Source organism: Chiloscyllium plagiosum, chromosome 43 (genome assembly GCF_004010195.1).
Source record: "Chiloscyllium plagiosum isolate BGI_BamShark_2017 chromosome 43, ASM401019v2, whole genome shotgun sequence".
NCBI classification, from domain to species: domain Eukaryota; kingdom Metazoa; phylum Chordata; class Chondrichthyes; order Orectolobiformes; family Hemiscylliidae; genus Chiloscyllium; species Chiloscyllium plagiosum.
In genome coordinates this window covers 11,318,272-11,333,737 of record NC_057752.1, presented here as the reverse complement: position 1 = coordinate 11,333,737, position 15,466 = coordinate 11,318,272, and the positions used below count along the sequence as shown (strand labels likewise).

The 15,466-nt window shown below is 40.6% G+C and overlaps 1 protein-coding gene across 3 annotated transcripts in view; it reads right to left on the bottom strand.

The window, feature by feature from the left end:
* Positions 1–15,466, bottom strand: part of tfcp2 (transcription factor CP2) — a 124,205-nt gene that overhangs the window by 76,367 nt on the left and 32,372 nt on the right. For all 3 annotated transcript variants that reach the window (XM_043682043.1, XM_043682044.1, XM_043682045.1), the window contains 4 exons: positions 13,424–13,575; positions 13,095–13,171; positions 7,610–7,715; positions 1,389–1,495 (listed from right to left, as the gene is read on the bottom strand). In XM_043682043.1, the coding sequence (XP_043537978.1) occupies positions 1,389–1,495; positions 7,610–7,715; positions 13,095–13,171; positions 13,424–13,575 (442 nt within the window). The remainder of the gene's footprint in view (positions 1–1,388; positions 1,496–7,609; positions 7,716–13,094; positions 13,172–13,423; positions 13,576–15,466) is intronic.

The following is a 15,466-nucleotide window of genomic DNA, read 5'->3' as shown; positions in this document are numbered from 1 at the left end:
CCCATTTTGTAAGGATAAAAATAAATTGCTTCTATTTTGATTTGGTCTTATTTTGGGAAGTGATCTTCAATTAATTTGAGGTTGAAATGCAGCAAGAAAGGAAACAGTGTACTGTTTTGCTGGAAATTGGAGAGGATTAGAATTATCTCCAAAAAAAAAGACAATTGTTTGGGCCACACACGTACTGAACTCTAGAATTGCAAACTCAAATTTCAAGCATCAATGTTTGCAGAAGTATCTTACAAATGTTAATTTTTCACTCATATCTTTATGCACAAGTTCATGCTGGAATCCAGTTCATTAATCTTCTGTAAGTTGGCACCCTTCAAACAAGTGATAGCGTTTGGCAACAGGCCAATTGACTTCAGGACACCACAGCTAAGTCAAATTCAGTCCTCACCCGATTTCCAGATCGGCATTTCCCAGGAGCAATCACATCCATGCAAGAGCAGAAACCCTGGCTGATTTTTCATATGCCTAGTGTGAACTGGGTTTCTCATAACCCAACAATTGAGGATTAAGGCATGGTTAAAATGGGAAACATGACATTAACTGGTTAAAATTTCATAATGTTAAGACAAAAACAAAAGGCATTTGGTATGCTTTCCTTTATCGGTCAGAGTACGGAGTACAGGAGTTGGGAGGTCATGTTGCGGCTGTACAGGACACTGGTTAGGCCACTAGGCTGCAATACTGCACGCAATTCTGGTCTCCTTCCTATTGGAAAGATGTTGTGAAACTTGAAAAATGGTTCAGAAAAGATTTACAAGGATGTTGCCAAGGTTGGAGGATTTCAGCTATAGTGAGAGGCTGTTAAGGCTGGGGCTGCTTTCCCTGGAGCGTCGGGGGCTGAGGGGTGACCTTATAGAAGTTTACAAAATCAAGAGGGGCATGGATAGAATGAATAGACAAAAAGTCTTTTCCCTGGAGTGGGGGAGCTCAGAACTAGAAGGCATAGGTTTAGGGTGAGAGGGGAAAGATATAAAAGAGACCGAAGGGCAGCTTTTTCACACAGAGGGTGGTACGTGTATGGAATGAGCTGTCAGAGGAAGTGGCGGAGGCTGGTACAATTGCAACATTTAAGAGGCATTTGGATGGGTATATGAATAGGAAGGGTTTGGAGGGATATGGGGCGGGTGCTGGCAGGTGGGACTAGATTGGGTTGGGATACCTGATCAGCATGGATGGGTTGGACCGAAGGGTCCGTTTCTGTGCTGTACATCCCTATGACTTTAAGTAGAGGAATAAAAATAAATTTAATCACACCCCAAAATGTTTTAATTTCTACTCAAAATTGCTATGTACATAGAAATGGATGAGAAAAATATATGCTCACCACTAAATAACCAGGATGAGCAAAAACCCTGAATACTGAAGAGACATTATACCTGGATAAATACAGAGGTTCTCTTTGAAGGGTCCCAAAGAAACTCCACTGTGTTTAGTTGTGTTGGATTTGCTCTGGGGTCGACAATTCCTACTGATAGAGGGATATCTGAAAGAGAGAGAGGGGTAGGAATTATTGCAGAAACACAAATTCAAATTGAACAACTAGTCAATGAGTTATTCTTCCAAGTATTTTAATATTGCATTTGGTCATATTATGTAGTCAAAAAACAAGCAAATGTTGCATCACAAAGGACATTGTTGCTGGACTCTGTGCAGCAGATGACGAGTGTACCAAGAGGGAGAATTCTACTCGACAGTATCCTCACCAATCTACTTGCTGATGCATCTGTCCACGTGGATATCCTACATTGTGTCATACGGTACTGCCACCTTGCTGAATAGGACAGATTTTTAATAAATCTAACAACTAAAAACTGGACAAGCAGGAGATGCAGCATTAGGATCATTGGGATAGTGCACTGTATATTAAGCCCAGTTAATCATGGCATATACCAACATAAAAGTTTTTTTGAAAAACTAAACAGTACCCCAATTTACCTGACATTCAGGCCACGATTGATGGAAAGCACAGCCCAAGTTTCTGTACACAACAAAAATTTTTATAATAAAAATTTTTAAAAATACAAATTAACAAATTACAAAAATTACTAATAAGTAACTAGACTAGAGCTACAAGTAAACAAATACAAATCATTGACATACAACATTAACTAAAACTAATTCCCCTATAATTGCACACAGACAAGCAGAGTCAAAGATCTACAGCACAGAAAAAGGCCTCTCAGCCGATTGGGTCCACAACAGTCAAAAATCTCCCAACCATTTTAGTTCCATTTCCAGCATTTGGTCCATAGCCTTGTATGCCCTGAATGAAAGTGCACATCTCAATACTTCTTCAACGTTGAGAATGCCTGCCTTTATCGTCCTTTTGGTACAGTATTCCAAATTCTCACTTTCCTCTGGGTGAAAATATTTTTTCCATCAATCATGTCATTGACCTATTTCATCAAGGGGAAACCTTTTTTCCTGTCTACTCTATGCTCCTCAATTTTATACCTTAATCGTGTCCCCTCTCAATCTCCTTTGCTCTAAAGGAAAACAACCCCAGTCTGCCCAATCTCTCTCCGTAACTGAAATCTTCCAGCCCAGGCAGCATCCAGACTCCTCTGTCCCCTCTCCAGTGATGTCACATTCTTTCTATAATGCAGGTTCAGAATTGCACACAATACTCCAGCTGTGACCAATCATGTATTCCCTTGTCTTGTTTGTCCCACACAACAGCATCACCTAACATTTATCCGGACGGAGTTTCATTTGCCACTGATTAGATCAACTGAACAGATGGTCTATATCCTTCTCCTGAAGGAGAAAGACGATTGGCAGAGGAAGAGAAAAACTGGAAAGTCAGTTTGGTGGTTTTTGCTTCCGGATTTGGATGTTGAGATAATCCAGCCAGATCCTTGGTATTCAGTTGACTTTCTTGAGAAGTTCCACTGGCTTGTAGGAAGTGCAGAGTGACTGATACACTTGATAAAATGTCTCTGATTTATTAATTCAAAAGTCACAGCTCACAGCAACTGTAGGAATTGTGACTGGTTTTCTTGAGGTTTAAAACTGAAGTTATTTTACTGCAGAAAACAGGTAGTGTCGTCTGGGGAAAACAACACATGCTTTTGCGTCTGTATCTTTAACTTGCTTTCAATTCCAACCAGCTCAGTTAGCCAAGAATCAACCAGCTTCACCTATAAACAACAACTCTCATATTTGATCACCTGCACATTACAGGAACCCACAGTCACACAAAAAAAATCACAATAGGTATCAGATTCCTTGTTGTGAAATTATGGAGCCATCCTAATAATTCCCCAGTTTAAAAATAGTTCTCTCTCATTGTAGCCCTGCTTTTTTAAAGACAAAAAATAAAAAGGCATGGTTCATATGGTGGTGAGCCACCAGCAAAATTGTAGTCAACAACAATCTGTAACCTCATAGCCTGGCATATCCCCCAACTCCACCGTGACCATTAAATCAAGGGATCAACCCTAGTTCAATGAAGAGTGCGGGTGGTCACATCAGGAGCAGCACTAGGCCGATATAAAAATGAGGTGCTTTCCTAGTGAAGCTTGCACGCCAAACAGCACAATTAGCAAGTGACAGACAGAGCCAAGCAGTGCCACAAACAATAAATCAATTGAAGTCCTGCCAGTCACTCATGAATGGCATTGAATAATTAAACTCCCTGGAGGAGGCAGCTCCAAAATATTCCTTAATGATGGAAAGCACAGCACATCCGTTTAAAAGGCATTTGCAGCAACCTCTGCCAGAAGTGCCAACTGGATGACCTATCTCAGCCTATGCACGAGATTCCCAGCATCACAGATGCCAGTCTGCAGCCATGTGGAGTCAAGAAATAGCTTAAAAAAAAACTGGATACTAACAAGGGTATGGGCCACGACAACTTTCCACCACCAGAACTGAAGACCTATGCTCCAGACAGCCACCTTCAAGCCAAGCATTTCCAGTACAGCTGTAAAACCCTCAGTCTACTCCCAAAGTGGTGGGAGAGGTCACTTTGTTAGCTCTGTCAAGAGTGTTTCCAAAGAATTTGCTTCAGATGACAGAGGGCTATACTTCTGATCAATTGGTCAATGGAAGAAATCCCAAAACACCTTCTGTGCTGTATGATAATTCTCTAACCTTAGATGGGGCTGTAATTAGTTTTTTTTGTGCACAATTGAATGTTTTACACCCAAGAAAAACAATCAAGACAGAAGTCTCAGAGAAAACTCTAAAGCATTGAAGATGAGAAGAGAGAGAGTCAGAAAAAGTGAAAGAAAAATCCAAAGATGATAGGGCGTGATAGAAAGTGGTTCTCCAATTGGGTAGTCAAACAATAAGGGTACACTTATCTTGGCTAATTGGTGAGTTGATGATTACTTCTGAGCAGTTAACTGAAGATGATGAGACACCCTATACCTCTCTCACTTATGTTTTGACAGTTATGAGGAACAGAACACAGTAGATAAGACATTGGTGACAGGCAGAATGATACCTATATGCCTAGAGTGAGTACTCAAATAGTGTACAAAGCAGAAAAGTCCAAAGAAGGTATATGAATATTGAGAGAGAGCAGGGAAAGCCACTGGCAAATTCAAACACGAGCTCAAAGTTCAAGATGATGGACAAGAGGCAAGGTTAATGGATTGACAAAATGATTCTAAATGCAAAAACAAGGAAATGCAGCGTTAGTTCTCATACATGATTTGATAGTGGCTTGAGCTAGGAAATAATCACATACTTGTGTCAGAACTTCTGATCATAGTAAGGAGAGATCCTGCAGCAGTCTAGTAAGACACAGAAATCCAAGTAGAAGCTGTACCTTGACTAGAATATGCAAAACAATCAGGACGACAGAATAACCTCGCACACCATTTGAAGTAAAAGCCCTTATAACCAAGAGGTTCTGCTGGTTGCCAACAAAACTGAAGATAAATGAAGAGGAGACAAAAGAAAATTGGATAGTTGGAAAGAATTTGGTGTCTACACCGAGGTGCCAGGTAGGAACCAGCAAGTCTTATCATTTAGATGGATATTTGTGGAAAAACGTCCTCCCAGATGGGTCATATAAAGTGAAAGCGAAACAAGTGGCTTGGCATTTTGAAGAGTCTTGGAAATTAAAATAAAAGCAAAGTACGGCAGACGTCGGAAACCTGAAATAACTCAAAATGCACAAGAACCTTAGCCAGTCTGGCAGCATCTGTGAGAGAACCAGTTAACAGTTCAAATCCGACATGATGATTCTTCAGTTGTGAGTTGCAAGAAAGATTCATAATAGACTCAAAACATCAACACTCTTTCTCTCAGTGTTGATGTTTTGAGTCTATTATGAATCTTTCTTGCAACTCAACTGAAGAATCATGTCGGATTTGAAATGTTAACGGTTTCTCTCAACAGATGCTGCCAGACCGACTGAGTTTGTCCAGTATTTTCTGTGTTTTCTTTAAATCGGAAATCAAGATATTAGGAGTGGACTCCCCCATAGCACGAAAAGTAATCCTGAAATTTTCCTCATTGGCAACATATTCAAATGAACGCAGGATAATCACCAGGAAAAGGGTTACGGGGAGAAAAGCGGGAGAATGGGGTTGAGAAACATATCAGCCCTGATTGAATGGCAGAGCAGACTCAATAAGCTTAACAGTCTAGTTTCTGCTCCTATGTCTTATGGTCTTATTTCTAACTGATTGTACTTGAAACCTTCTAAAGAGGCTAGTGATGAAAGACTTGAGAATAAACAAATGCATTTATGAACTGAATGATTATGGTATCATTAGGGATATGGATATTCCTTAGTTAAGCCTATCTTGCTAAAAGGTTATATTCAACTGAAACCAGATCTAACAATGTTCTAATCATACCACAATCTAAAAGTCTCAGACATTTTTATGATGCATGATGATTCTCTGTGGATAGGTTCTATGTAATTTGAGCAATTTGTTTGTAAGCAATAATAGTAGTGAGTTTAAAATTGGGTGTCAGGATTTAGGTACATTTAAATATACAGAGGACCCTCGATTATCTGAAGGACACACGTGGGAAGTATTTCGTTCAATTAATCGAATTCTGGATAATCGAATGCCAGATAACAGTTTAGCCAAGCATCTGGACCTTACGATCTTGGAAAATAATCCGAAATTCGAATAATTGAGGTTCCTCTGTAGAGGTCGACTTAACTTTGCTTCAATCTGGAAAAAATACTACTTGTGTGCAGATAAACAGCACTTGGTTATTGCAGGAACTGAACCGTTATAGTGGCATGATAAAACATCCTACAGTTGTGGATGATCGACAGTCACATAAAACATTTTAAAAAATTAAATACAGGACAATGCATACTCAAGCCTTGAGGAACCCAAAAGGTAAGCTATGAAATTAGTCCTTCTCAGTGATGATTGTCATGCCAAACATCAGTGCTAGAGTACAAGTGAGCATTATAGCATCCTTGGTGGATGAAAACAAAACATATTTTCCTTTGGCCTGGGAAGCTAAGAGAATAGAAGCAAAAAGTGCAGCTGCAAGAACACTGGCCCTCAAAAGCAATAGATATGGCGTTTTCCTTGTAGCATATTTTAGGAAAAATTTATACTGGGTGTATCTGGGGTAGGGGAGTCTGAAAATTTGAGTTTACCCATTGAATATCATATAGCTTATTGCTCCCTGAGGGAGAAAGTACATTCGACAAAAAAGTACAACTCCAGAAAGGTTAAGGATTGATCTTGTTAATGTCAAAGAAATATTGGATAGAAAATACATCTCCAATGTAAACTTGGTCAACACAAGGTAATTGTTAAGATTCTTTTACAAAAGCAAATGCTCTCTCAAAATGCTTAGTGGAGATTCTAGAACAGGGTCTTGCATATGATGCATTATACAGGATAGGAAAATTTATTATTTTCTGTATTTTGAAATATTGTTTTGTTAACTGTTATCAAGGTTATGGATACACAGCTAAAATGCATTAATTGGGCTTTTGTAACATGGTAGTAGCATAATGCTGCATTCTGGTGAATAAATCCATTATTAAGGAAAGGCTGGTATCTGGCTTCTTAGGTCACCATCTGGCTTCTGAGGGAATTATCATTCCTTGCCAAGTGCCATTTAGAAACCTAGAGGTACGCAATTACCTCGTCTCCAATATTTCTCACATATCTTCATGTGAGCATGGCCTGGGATGATAAAACTTCAAATCATTCCCTGCCAAGGAGGGGCAAGCACCTGCTCAACATATATTCCACTAATGTGGAAAGACTACAGATATGGACAGCTTGTAATGCTGCACTGACGTAGGTTAAGAGAAAATTAATTCAGCATCAAGAGCATGCTGCAGTTTGTCAAGATGGGAATCCGCTCATTCAGGATTTTGCATAATACAACAACTTTTGCACATCAAGTCAAATGTTAGATTAAACATGCCCTTGGCCTGAAGCACTCAAAACAATGTTTCAGGCAAAAAGATTCCTGATGAAGGGCTTTTGCCCGAAACGTCGATTTCGAAGCTCCTTGGATACTACCTGAACTGCTGTGCTCTTCCAGCACCACTAATCCAGAATCTGGTTTCCAGCATCTGCAGTCATTGTTTTGAGTGCAGTAAAAACAATGTTTACATGCATGCCTGAAAGTCTGCACTGCACCAATTTACCTAAATCTAGGATCCTGTCTCCTGGCCGGTTCCACCTCCATCCTTCCAACTGCTGGTGCTCAGTGTACTGTAGACGCCGGTCGTGAAACACCACTCGGATAATACTCTAGTGGGGAGACAAAAGGAAAGCAATGTTTTCATGAATTACCCCAATTGCTCATGCTTACCTTACACTTATGCCAATATAATTGCATATCAAAATTAAAATGAATAAGTAGGTTGAGTCAACAGCAAGATTACAATGAATCACAAGTGATAAGATAGATGAGAATAATGAGGGGATAAATTTTTTCCCCAAAATTGCCAGCCATGGTACTATTCACAGGGTTAGTCACTCCTCACATCCACTTGCTTTAATAACTACCCTGGTTTTAAAACAGAACATTTTAAGACATAGTAAAACCTTTCCCACGCTCATCCTACACTTAAAACACACAAATGCTTATTGCACTTCAGCATATTCTGTAGAACACTATCCCAGCAGTCCTCACTAATCTTACAGGATCTGCGGAGATCTCAACACTTCTAGGAAAAAACACACAAGCACTCAAATTTCAAAAAAAGTTAGCAGAAACCTTCATATTCTGTACAAAGAACCACACTGCAAGACCATGCCAATTTTACCAGACCTTTAACATACTTATTCTCTTCCCCCCCCCAAAGAGCTTTTGTAAAGCAAAAATTCAGTTGAATACTTACAGTCACCAATTCTCCTTCCTTTTGTCTCCAGCATTGTTTTAAGTGAGAAGGGTTAATCACTTTTTCACTTGCACTTTTGAGTATGCATCATCCCAAAATGAAAGACTAGCTACATAACCTTCATTAGGTAAAACATCCTTCATTGGATATCTTGTAAAAATTCTTAGATTCTGTTTGTCAAAGTATGTAAGAAATTGCTTTGACAGGAGCCGTTGTTTCAGCAGCTAAAATACTTTTAACACCTGTTATTTCTTTAGCTTCTTAAGCTAAAGGCAGGGGCCCCATTTTTCCCCATGAGACATATTACAAAACCACTGCACTTGAACATCAGTAAGATTAGCATGTGAAGCATCACTAAAAATATATCACTATGTTCTTCAGATCATCTAAACATGGAAATTTAATGTACATTTTTCCAGATTTTTCAAATGAATGTTTTATTTGCCTCATGATTTTAGGCTGTTTTATAGTAGTATTAACTCCAACACATCAAAACTAGCATTAGGTCGAAGCAGAATAGCCAACCAGCTGAATCAACTATAGATACAGATGTTCACAGCACAGGAGGCAACCATTCAGACTATTTTGTCCATGTCAGTCAAAGATCTGGCTACACTAATCCCATTTTCCAGCTCTTGGTCCAAAGCCTGGAGGGACTAAATGCAACACAAGCATACATCTAAAAACTGCTTCTAATTTAACTACCTTTTCAGGCAGAGAGTTCCAGACTCCCACCATCCTCAGAGTGAAAAGAATTCTTAATGTTCTTCTTTGCTTCTACCTATTATCTTAAATCTACGCTGTATAATTATTGATCCCTCTACTGATAGAAAAAGATGCCTTCCTCATCTATGCCCCTCAACCTTTTATCAGGTCAGTTCTCGGCCTTTGCTGCTCCAAGAAAACCTTTCCCAGCCTAACTGATCTTTCCCCACAGCTCAGACCTTCCAGCCCAGGCTGCATTCTGGTTGGCAAATCACCTCTCTGGTGCAAATCACATCGCTCCTACAGTGTAGTGGCCAGAACTGCATGCAGTGCTCCAACTGTGGCCGAACTAGCATTTTGCACAGTTCCAGCATAACCACCTTATTATTGTCCGTTGATATCAAGCTGCACAACTGCTCTCCCATCAATAGGTATAGAGATTTTGGGATGATCTAACATAACTAACTGGAATGGAAGTCGCAATAGGGTTGTTGATTTAGTGCTATTCCAGGCCTTCTTTGCTTAATATCTAAACCAAAGACCCCAGTAGCTTGACTCCCAATTTTAAACTCTAATCTTATTAATAACATTTCTGTAACTTCACATTGCTGCAATAAATCATTAACCTGCAACAAGGTGGCTGAAAACTTTCCTTGGATGAGGACAAGCAACATTGTGCAATCTATTTTTGGGTGAACGCAATCTATTTCAGCAAGTCTCACTGATAAATACCCACACTGGGAAAGTTTATAAGAACGTGAAATAATCTCTGACAGGGTAAGTGCTGAGAGGATGCTTCCCCTCATGGGAGGGTCTAGGACCAGAGGGCGTACAGTCTCAGAATAAAGCGGTAATTAAAGACTAAGATGAGGAGGAATTTCTTCTCTCAGAGGGGTGAGTATCTTTAGAACTCCTTGCCACACAGAGAGCTGTAGGGACAGAGTCTTTGTGCATATTTAAGGCTGAGATAGATAAGGTTCGCAATCAGTCAGGATATCAAGGGGTATGGGAAAATGATAGGCAAGAGGACATGTCAAATTAGCCATGATCCTATTGAATGGTGGAACAAGCTCAAGGGGCTGATTGGCCTACTCCTGCTCCTATTGCTTATAGTTTTTTGGTTAAATAGAATACGGTGACATCTTTACCCACTAATCTCCATTAGCTTTGTATAACCAAGCCTGCATCACTCAGCAGCGTTTTAACCTTCAATAAGTAGGGCGAGAGTATTGTGCACGCAATTTTAAGTCAATTACCTATTACCCTCATCACCCTAACATTCCAATGAGAAACATGAGGCTTTGTTAAAAAGTTACAATAATGTGCTGACTGGGTAAAGTGCAAGAACAAAGAACAATACAGCACAGGAACAGGCCCTCCAAGTCTCCACTACTACATTTTGTTCTTCCATACTAAAACTGTCTTCAGTTACAGGATCCATATTATATCCCTCTATTCCCTTCCTATTCATGTATTGGTCCAGATGCTTCTTGAATGCTGCTATTGTGTCTGTTTCAACCACCTCCTCTGGCAACATGTTCCAGGCACTCACCACCTTGTGTGAAAAGTTTGCCTCACACGGCTCTTTTAAACTCTCCCACCCCGCCCCACCTTGCACCTGTGTCCCCGAGTAACTGACCCCTCCACCCTGGAAAAAAGCCTCATACTTTCCACTCTATCCATGCCATTCACAATCTTATAAACTTCTAGCAGGTCACCCCTCAACCTCCTGCATTCCAGTGAACGCAAACCCAGTCTAGCCAACCGCCAACTAACAATCGTGCCCATACCAGGCAATGTCCTGGTAAACCTTTTCTGTACTCTTCCCAAAAATAAGCTTTATCATTCTTTGTGTCAAGTTTCATTTGTGCAAGGTTTACTTCACAGCAATGTCGTCATACTCGAGGACACATCAATAGCTGCAAGGAATCAATATTAAATTCAGTGACTTGAATTCTCAGTCAAAGATGGCTAAACAATTTGCATCACTAACTCCTACATTCCAATAACAATAAGACAGAATCCTCTAGTATGTAAAACCCACCAAAGACAGTGACTTCAACAGCATCCCTTATCTGATTAGCAGGATCTAGGCTTTCACTTGGGTGTTTAATTGGGTGGAGACAAACCATTAACTATCACCTAGACAATGGGACCCTGACAGAGAAAGGGATTCAGACACTATACAGTCACTGAAATATACAGCATGGAAAGAGACCCTTTGGTCCAACTCATCCATACCAACCATATCTTAAACTGACCTAGTCCCATTTGCCAGCACTAAGCCCATATCCCTATAAACCCTTGCTATTCATATATCCATGCAGATGCCTTTTAAATGTTGTATTTGTACCAACCTACGCCACCACCTCTGGCAGCTCATTCCTTACACGCACACCCTCTGCATGAAAACATTGTCCCTTTAAAATCCTTGCCCTTTCACCTTAAACCTGTGCCCTCGAGTCTGGAGCTCCCCTAGCCCAGGGAAAAGACCTTATCTATTTACTCTAGCCACAATCCTCATGATTTCATAAACCTCTATAAGGTCACCCTTCAACCTCCGAAGCTCCAGGGAAAATAACTCCCAGTCTAGTCAGCCTCTCCCTATAGCACAATCCCTCCGATCCTGACAGCTTTGTTGGAGTTAAAGAGAAAGGAGTACTCTGTTGCATTTGGTTTCCCTAACTTTTTCAGTCTCCAGGAATTGGCTCTGTTACAGGAGAAGGTAGTTACTTGGTCCTAGGCCCAACCATCTTCAGCTGCATCAATGACCTCTGCAAGGTCAGAAGTAAGGATGTTCACTGATGTCTGCGCAATGTTCAGCGCCATTCGCAATTCTTCAGATGCTGAAGCAGTCCATGCTCAAATGCAAGATGACCTGAACGATAGCCAGGCTTGAGCTGAAAAGTGGCAAGTGACACTCGCACCACACAAATTCCAGGCATTGACCATTTCCAATAAGAAACACAATCTAACCAATATCCCATGACAATAGCATTACCACTGAATCCCCCACTATTAACATTTTGGGGGTCTATTATTCACCAGGAATCGCCACATAAAAAGTGATGACAAAAGCTGGTCAGAGGCTAGTGTGTAACTCACCTCCTGACTTCGAAAAGCCTGCCCACCAAGTCAGGAATGTGATGGAATATGCTCCCAATTTGCCTGAATGAGTGCAGCTCCAACAGCACCCAGGACAAAGTAGCCCACTTCACTGACACCACATCCATAAAACATCTATTCCTTCCACTACTGACATTCAGTAGTAGCGTGCCTCATTGACTAGATGCACTGCAGAAATTGGAAAAATCCTTCCAAATCTATGACCATCTCCATCAAGGGCGAGGACAACACAAACTTGGGAACACCACCCCATAAAGTTCCCCTTCAAGCCACTCACCATCCTGACCTGGAAATACAAATTTCAACCCAGACCTCAACCTCGCACCATGTCTGTTTTCAAGGGCAAGTGTGAAGTCCCAGTTAAAACCTAACACCCACATAACAATCAAACACATTTCACTGACAATTAATAATTCCCATCACCCGCAATGTATTGTGTGTTGTTCAGTTGTTATACCTCCTAATGAAACTGTGTTCAAGGGCATGGAAAATCAGAAGCAATTCAAACATGGTCATACAATAAAAAACTTGATCAATGCTGGATTTACAGAAGCTCTTGACTTGGTTCAGTGGGCGGATGCTTGGACTTTAACGTAACAAATACACTTTTAACAAGTACAATTTTTAATTCAACAGGCAACCTGATCCTCTCATTCAACCGACTGACATTCAAAGATTCAAAGGATTACAATTAATGAGCTTGTACTTATATTTAAAAAACCATTAATACCCATTGCTCATTAATACTGATTTAATTTCCTTTCCTCGCACCTAACAAGTTATATATGTCCAGTTACACATTTATTAACAGATTGGCTTTCAAATCTACATTAATCAGTCCACCTCCCATTAGGAAACATGGCAACACAATGCATTACAAATTGCTAACTTATTCTAATATGATAAAAATGGCACAGTCAAGCAAAACAGGCAACAAATGTTCTACTTTTCCCACCTTCACATATTTGCCATTGATTTCAGGCAACTCCCCAATTTTCCGATTGTCAAGCATCCGAATTTCATACGACTGCCCTGAAAAACAGAACAAACCAGAATACTTAACCCAAATTATCTTTACAATACATCAAAAAAATTGTTTAAAATGGAATTTTAAGAAGAGGGCAAGAATCCAAATCAAGAATCTGAAATGAACTGCATTTATATATTGCAGGCCATCAGACACCCTCACCAGAATGCATCAGACCAGCTAATTTACAAGCTGTTTAAGTAACAACACTGGAATTACTTATAAAAGTTTAGCCAGAGTGCAGCCCTCGTCCTTACCTTGGTTAAGATATGTTAGTGTTTCATCATGGAGCTTCACAGCTGGAGAGGTAGCAGCACACAGGACATACTGAAAGGGTAGCAGTTTATTCTCATTCTCTGGTGGCAAGTTGGACTCTTCCTGTTTGAAGATTGGCAGCGCAAGGACATCACTAAATTTAGAACAGAATTTAGGAAATTAAATATACAAATTTTGATTACTTCCCTCAACAGAATCTTGCCACAATATTTGATCAATAAGCAGGACATATACAATGGATGGAGCCAAGATTTTGAAATTCAGGGTGAAAAACATTCGGTTTAAGTGATTTGATTGAAGTTGCTGCTTGTTTATTGTCATGTTGCTAAACACAAATCTTCTGAAAGCTAGCACAACCAATAGTGGGCGGCACGGTGGTTAGCACTGCTGCCTCAGCGCCAGAGATCCAGGTTCAATTCCCGCCTCAGGCGACTGACTGTGTGGAGTTTGCACGTTCTCCCCGTGCCTGCGTGGGTTTCCTCCAGGTGCTCCGGTTTCCTCCCACAGTCCAAAGATGTGCAGGCCAGGTGAATTGGCCATGCTAAATTGCCCGTAGTGTTAGGTAAGGGGTAAATGTAGGGGTATGGGTGGGTTGCGCTTCGGCAGGTCGGTGTGGACTTGTTGGGCCGAAGGGCCTGTTTCCACACTAATGTAATCTAATCTAAAAAACCAACATCTTAAAAATGTATTTTTAAATATTTTGATAGCACCAGTGTTTACTGTGGAGACTAGATTAGGTTAATGTAGAATGTCTGGTCGGCATGGACAAGTTGGACTGAAGTGTCTGTTCCCATGCTGTACACATCTCTATGTCCTTGATATTGGCAACTATGTGGAGCATATTTGAAATGGGTTTATCATTTTAAAAAAAAGACAGGGTTCCTAATCCAGCAGTAACCCAGTTTAAATCACCTTAAATGGCTTTCACAAAGCATACAGAACCCTTCTGGGGAAGGGTCACTCAATCCAAAACGTTAACTGATTTCTCTCCACAGATGCTGCAAGACCTGCTGAGCTCGTCCAGCAATTTGTTAGTTTATAATTTACAGCACCCGCAGTTCTTTCGGGTTTTTTTAAAATACAGGATAAGTTCTAGTTATTAAAGAAAATTAAAATCTTTTGAAGTGTTTCCAAAATGTCCAATTAAACAATTGCTTCATTTAAAGATCATTAGAATGTGTGCTGTAAAAAGAAGTCTTTTTATTGGGGCGGGAGGAGAAGGAGAACATATAAATAAGTGTTGTTGTGGTTCTGTTCGCCGAGCTGGGAATTTGTGTTGCAGACGTTTCGTCCCCTGTCTAGGTGACATCCTCAGTGCTTGGGAGCCTCCTGTGAAGCGCTTCTGTGATGTTTCCTCCAGCATTTATAGTGATTTGTACCTGCCGCTTCTGGTTGTCAGTTCCAGCTGTCCGTTGCAGTGGTCGGTATATTGGGTCCAGGTCGATGTGCTTATTGATTGAATCTGTGGATGAGTGCCATGCCTCTAGGAATTCCCTGGCTGTTCTCTGTTTGGCTTGTCCTATAATAGTAGTGTTGTCCCAGTCAAACTCATGTTGCTTGTCATGAGTGTGTGGCTACTGAGGAAGAAAAGGACAACCAACTCCCATTCCTAGGCATGATGGTAGAGAGAAAACACCGAACGGAGATTTCGTCACAAAGGTATACAGGAAAGCCACACACAAAGACCAAGTCCTAAACTACGAAAGTAACCACCCCAACACACACAAAAGTTGCATCAAGACACTGTTCAAAAGGGCCACAACACACTGCAGTACACCAGAACTGCAAAAAGAGGAAGAAGAACACCTATACAATGTATTCGCCAAAAACGGACACCCCCCAAATTTCATCAACAGATGCCGAAGGGAAAGACAACAGAACGAGGACATGCCGCAACCCAAAGGACTAGCCACACTACCATACATCAAAAACATTTCTGAACTGACAGCCAGACTACTATGACCACTAGGACTCATAACAGCACACAAACCAACAGCCACTCCCAGACAACAACTCACCAGAAC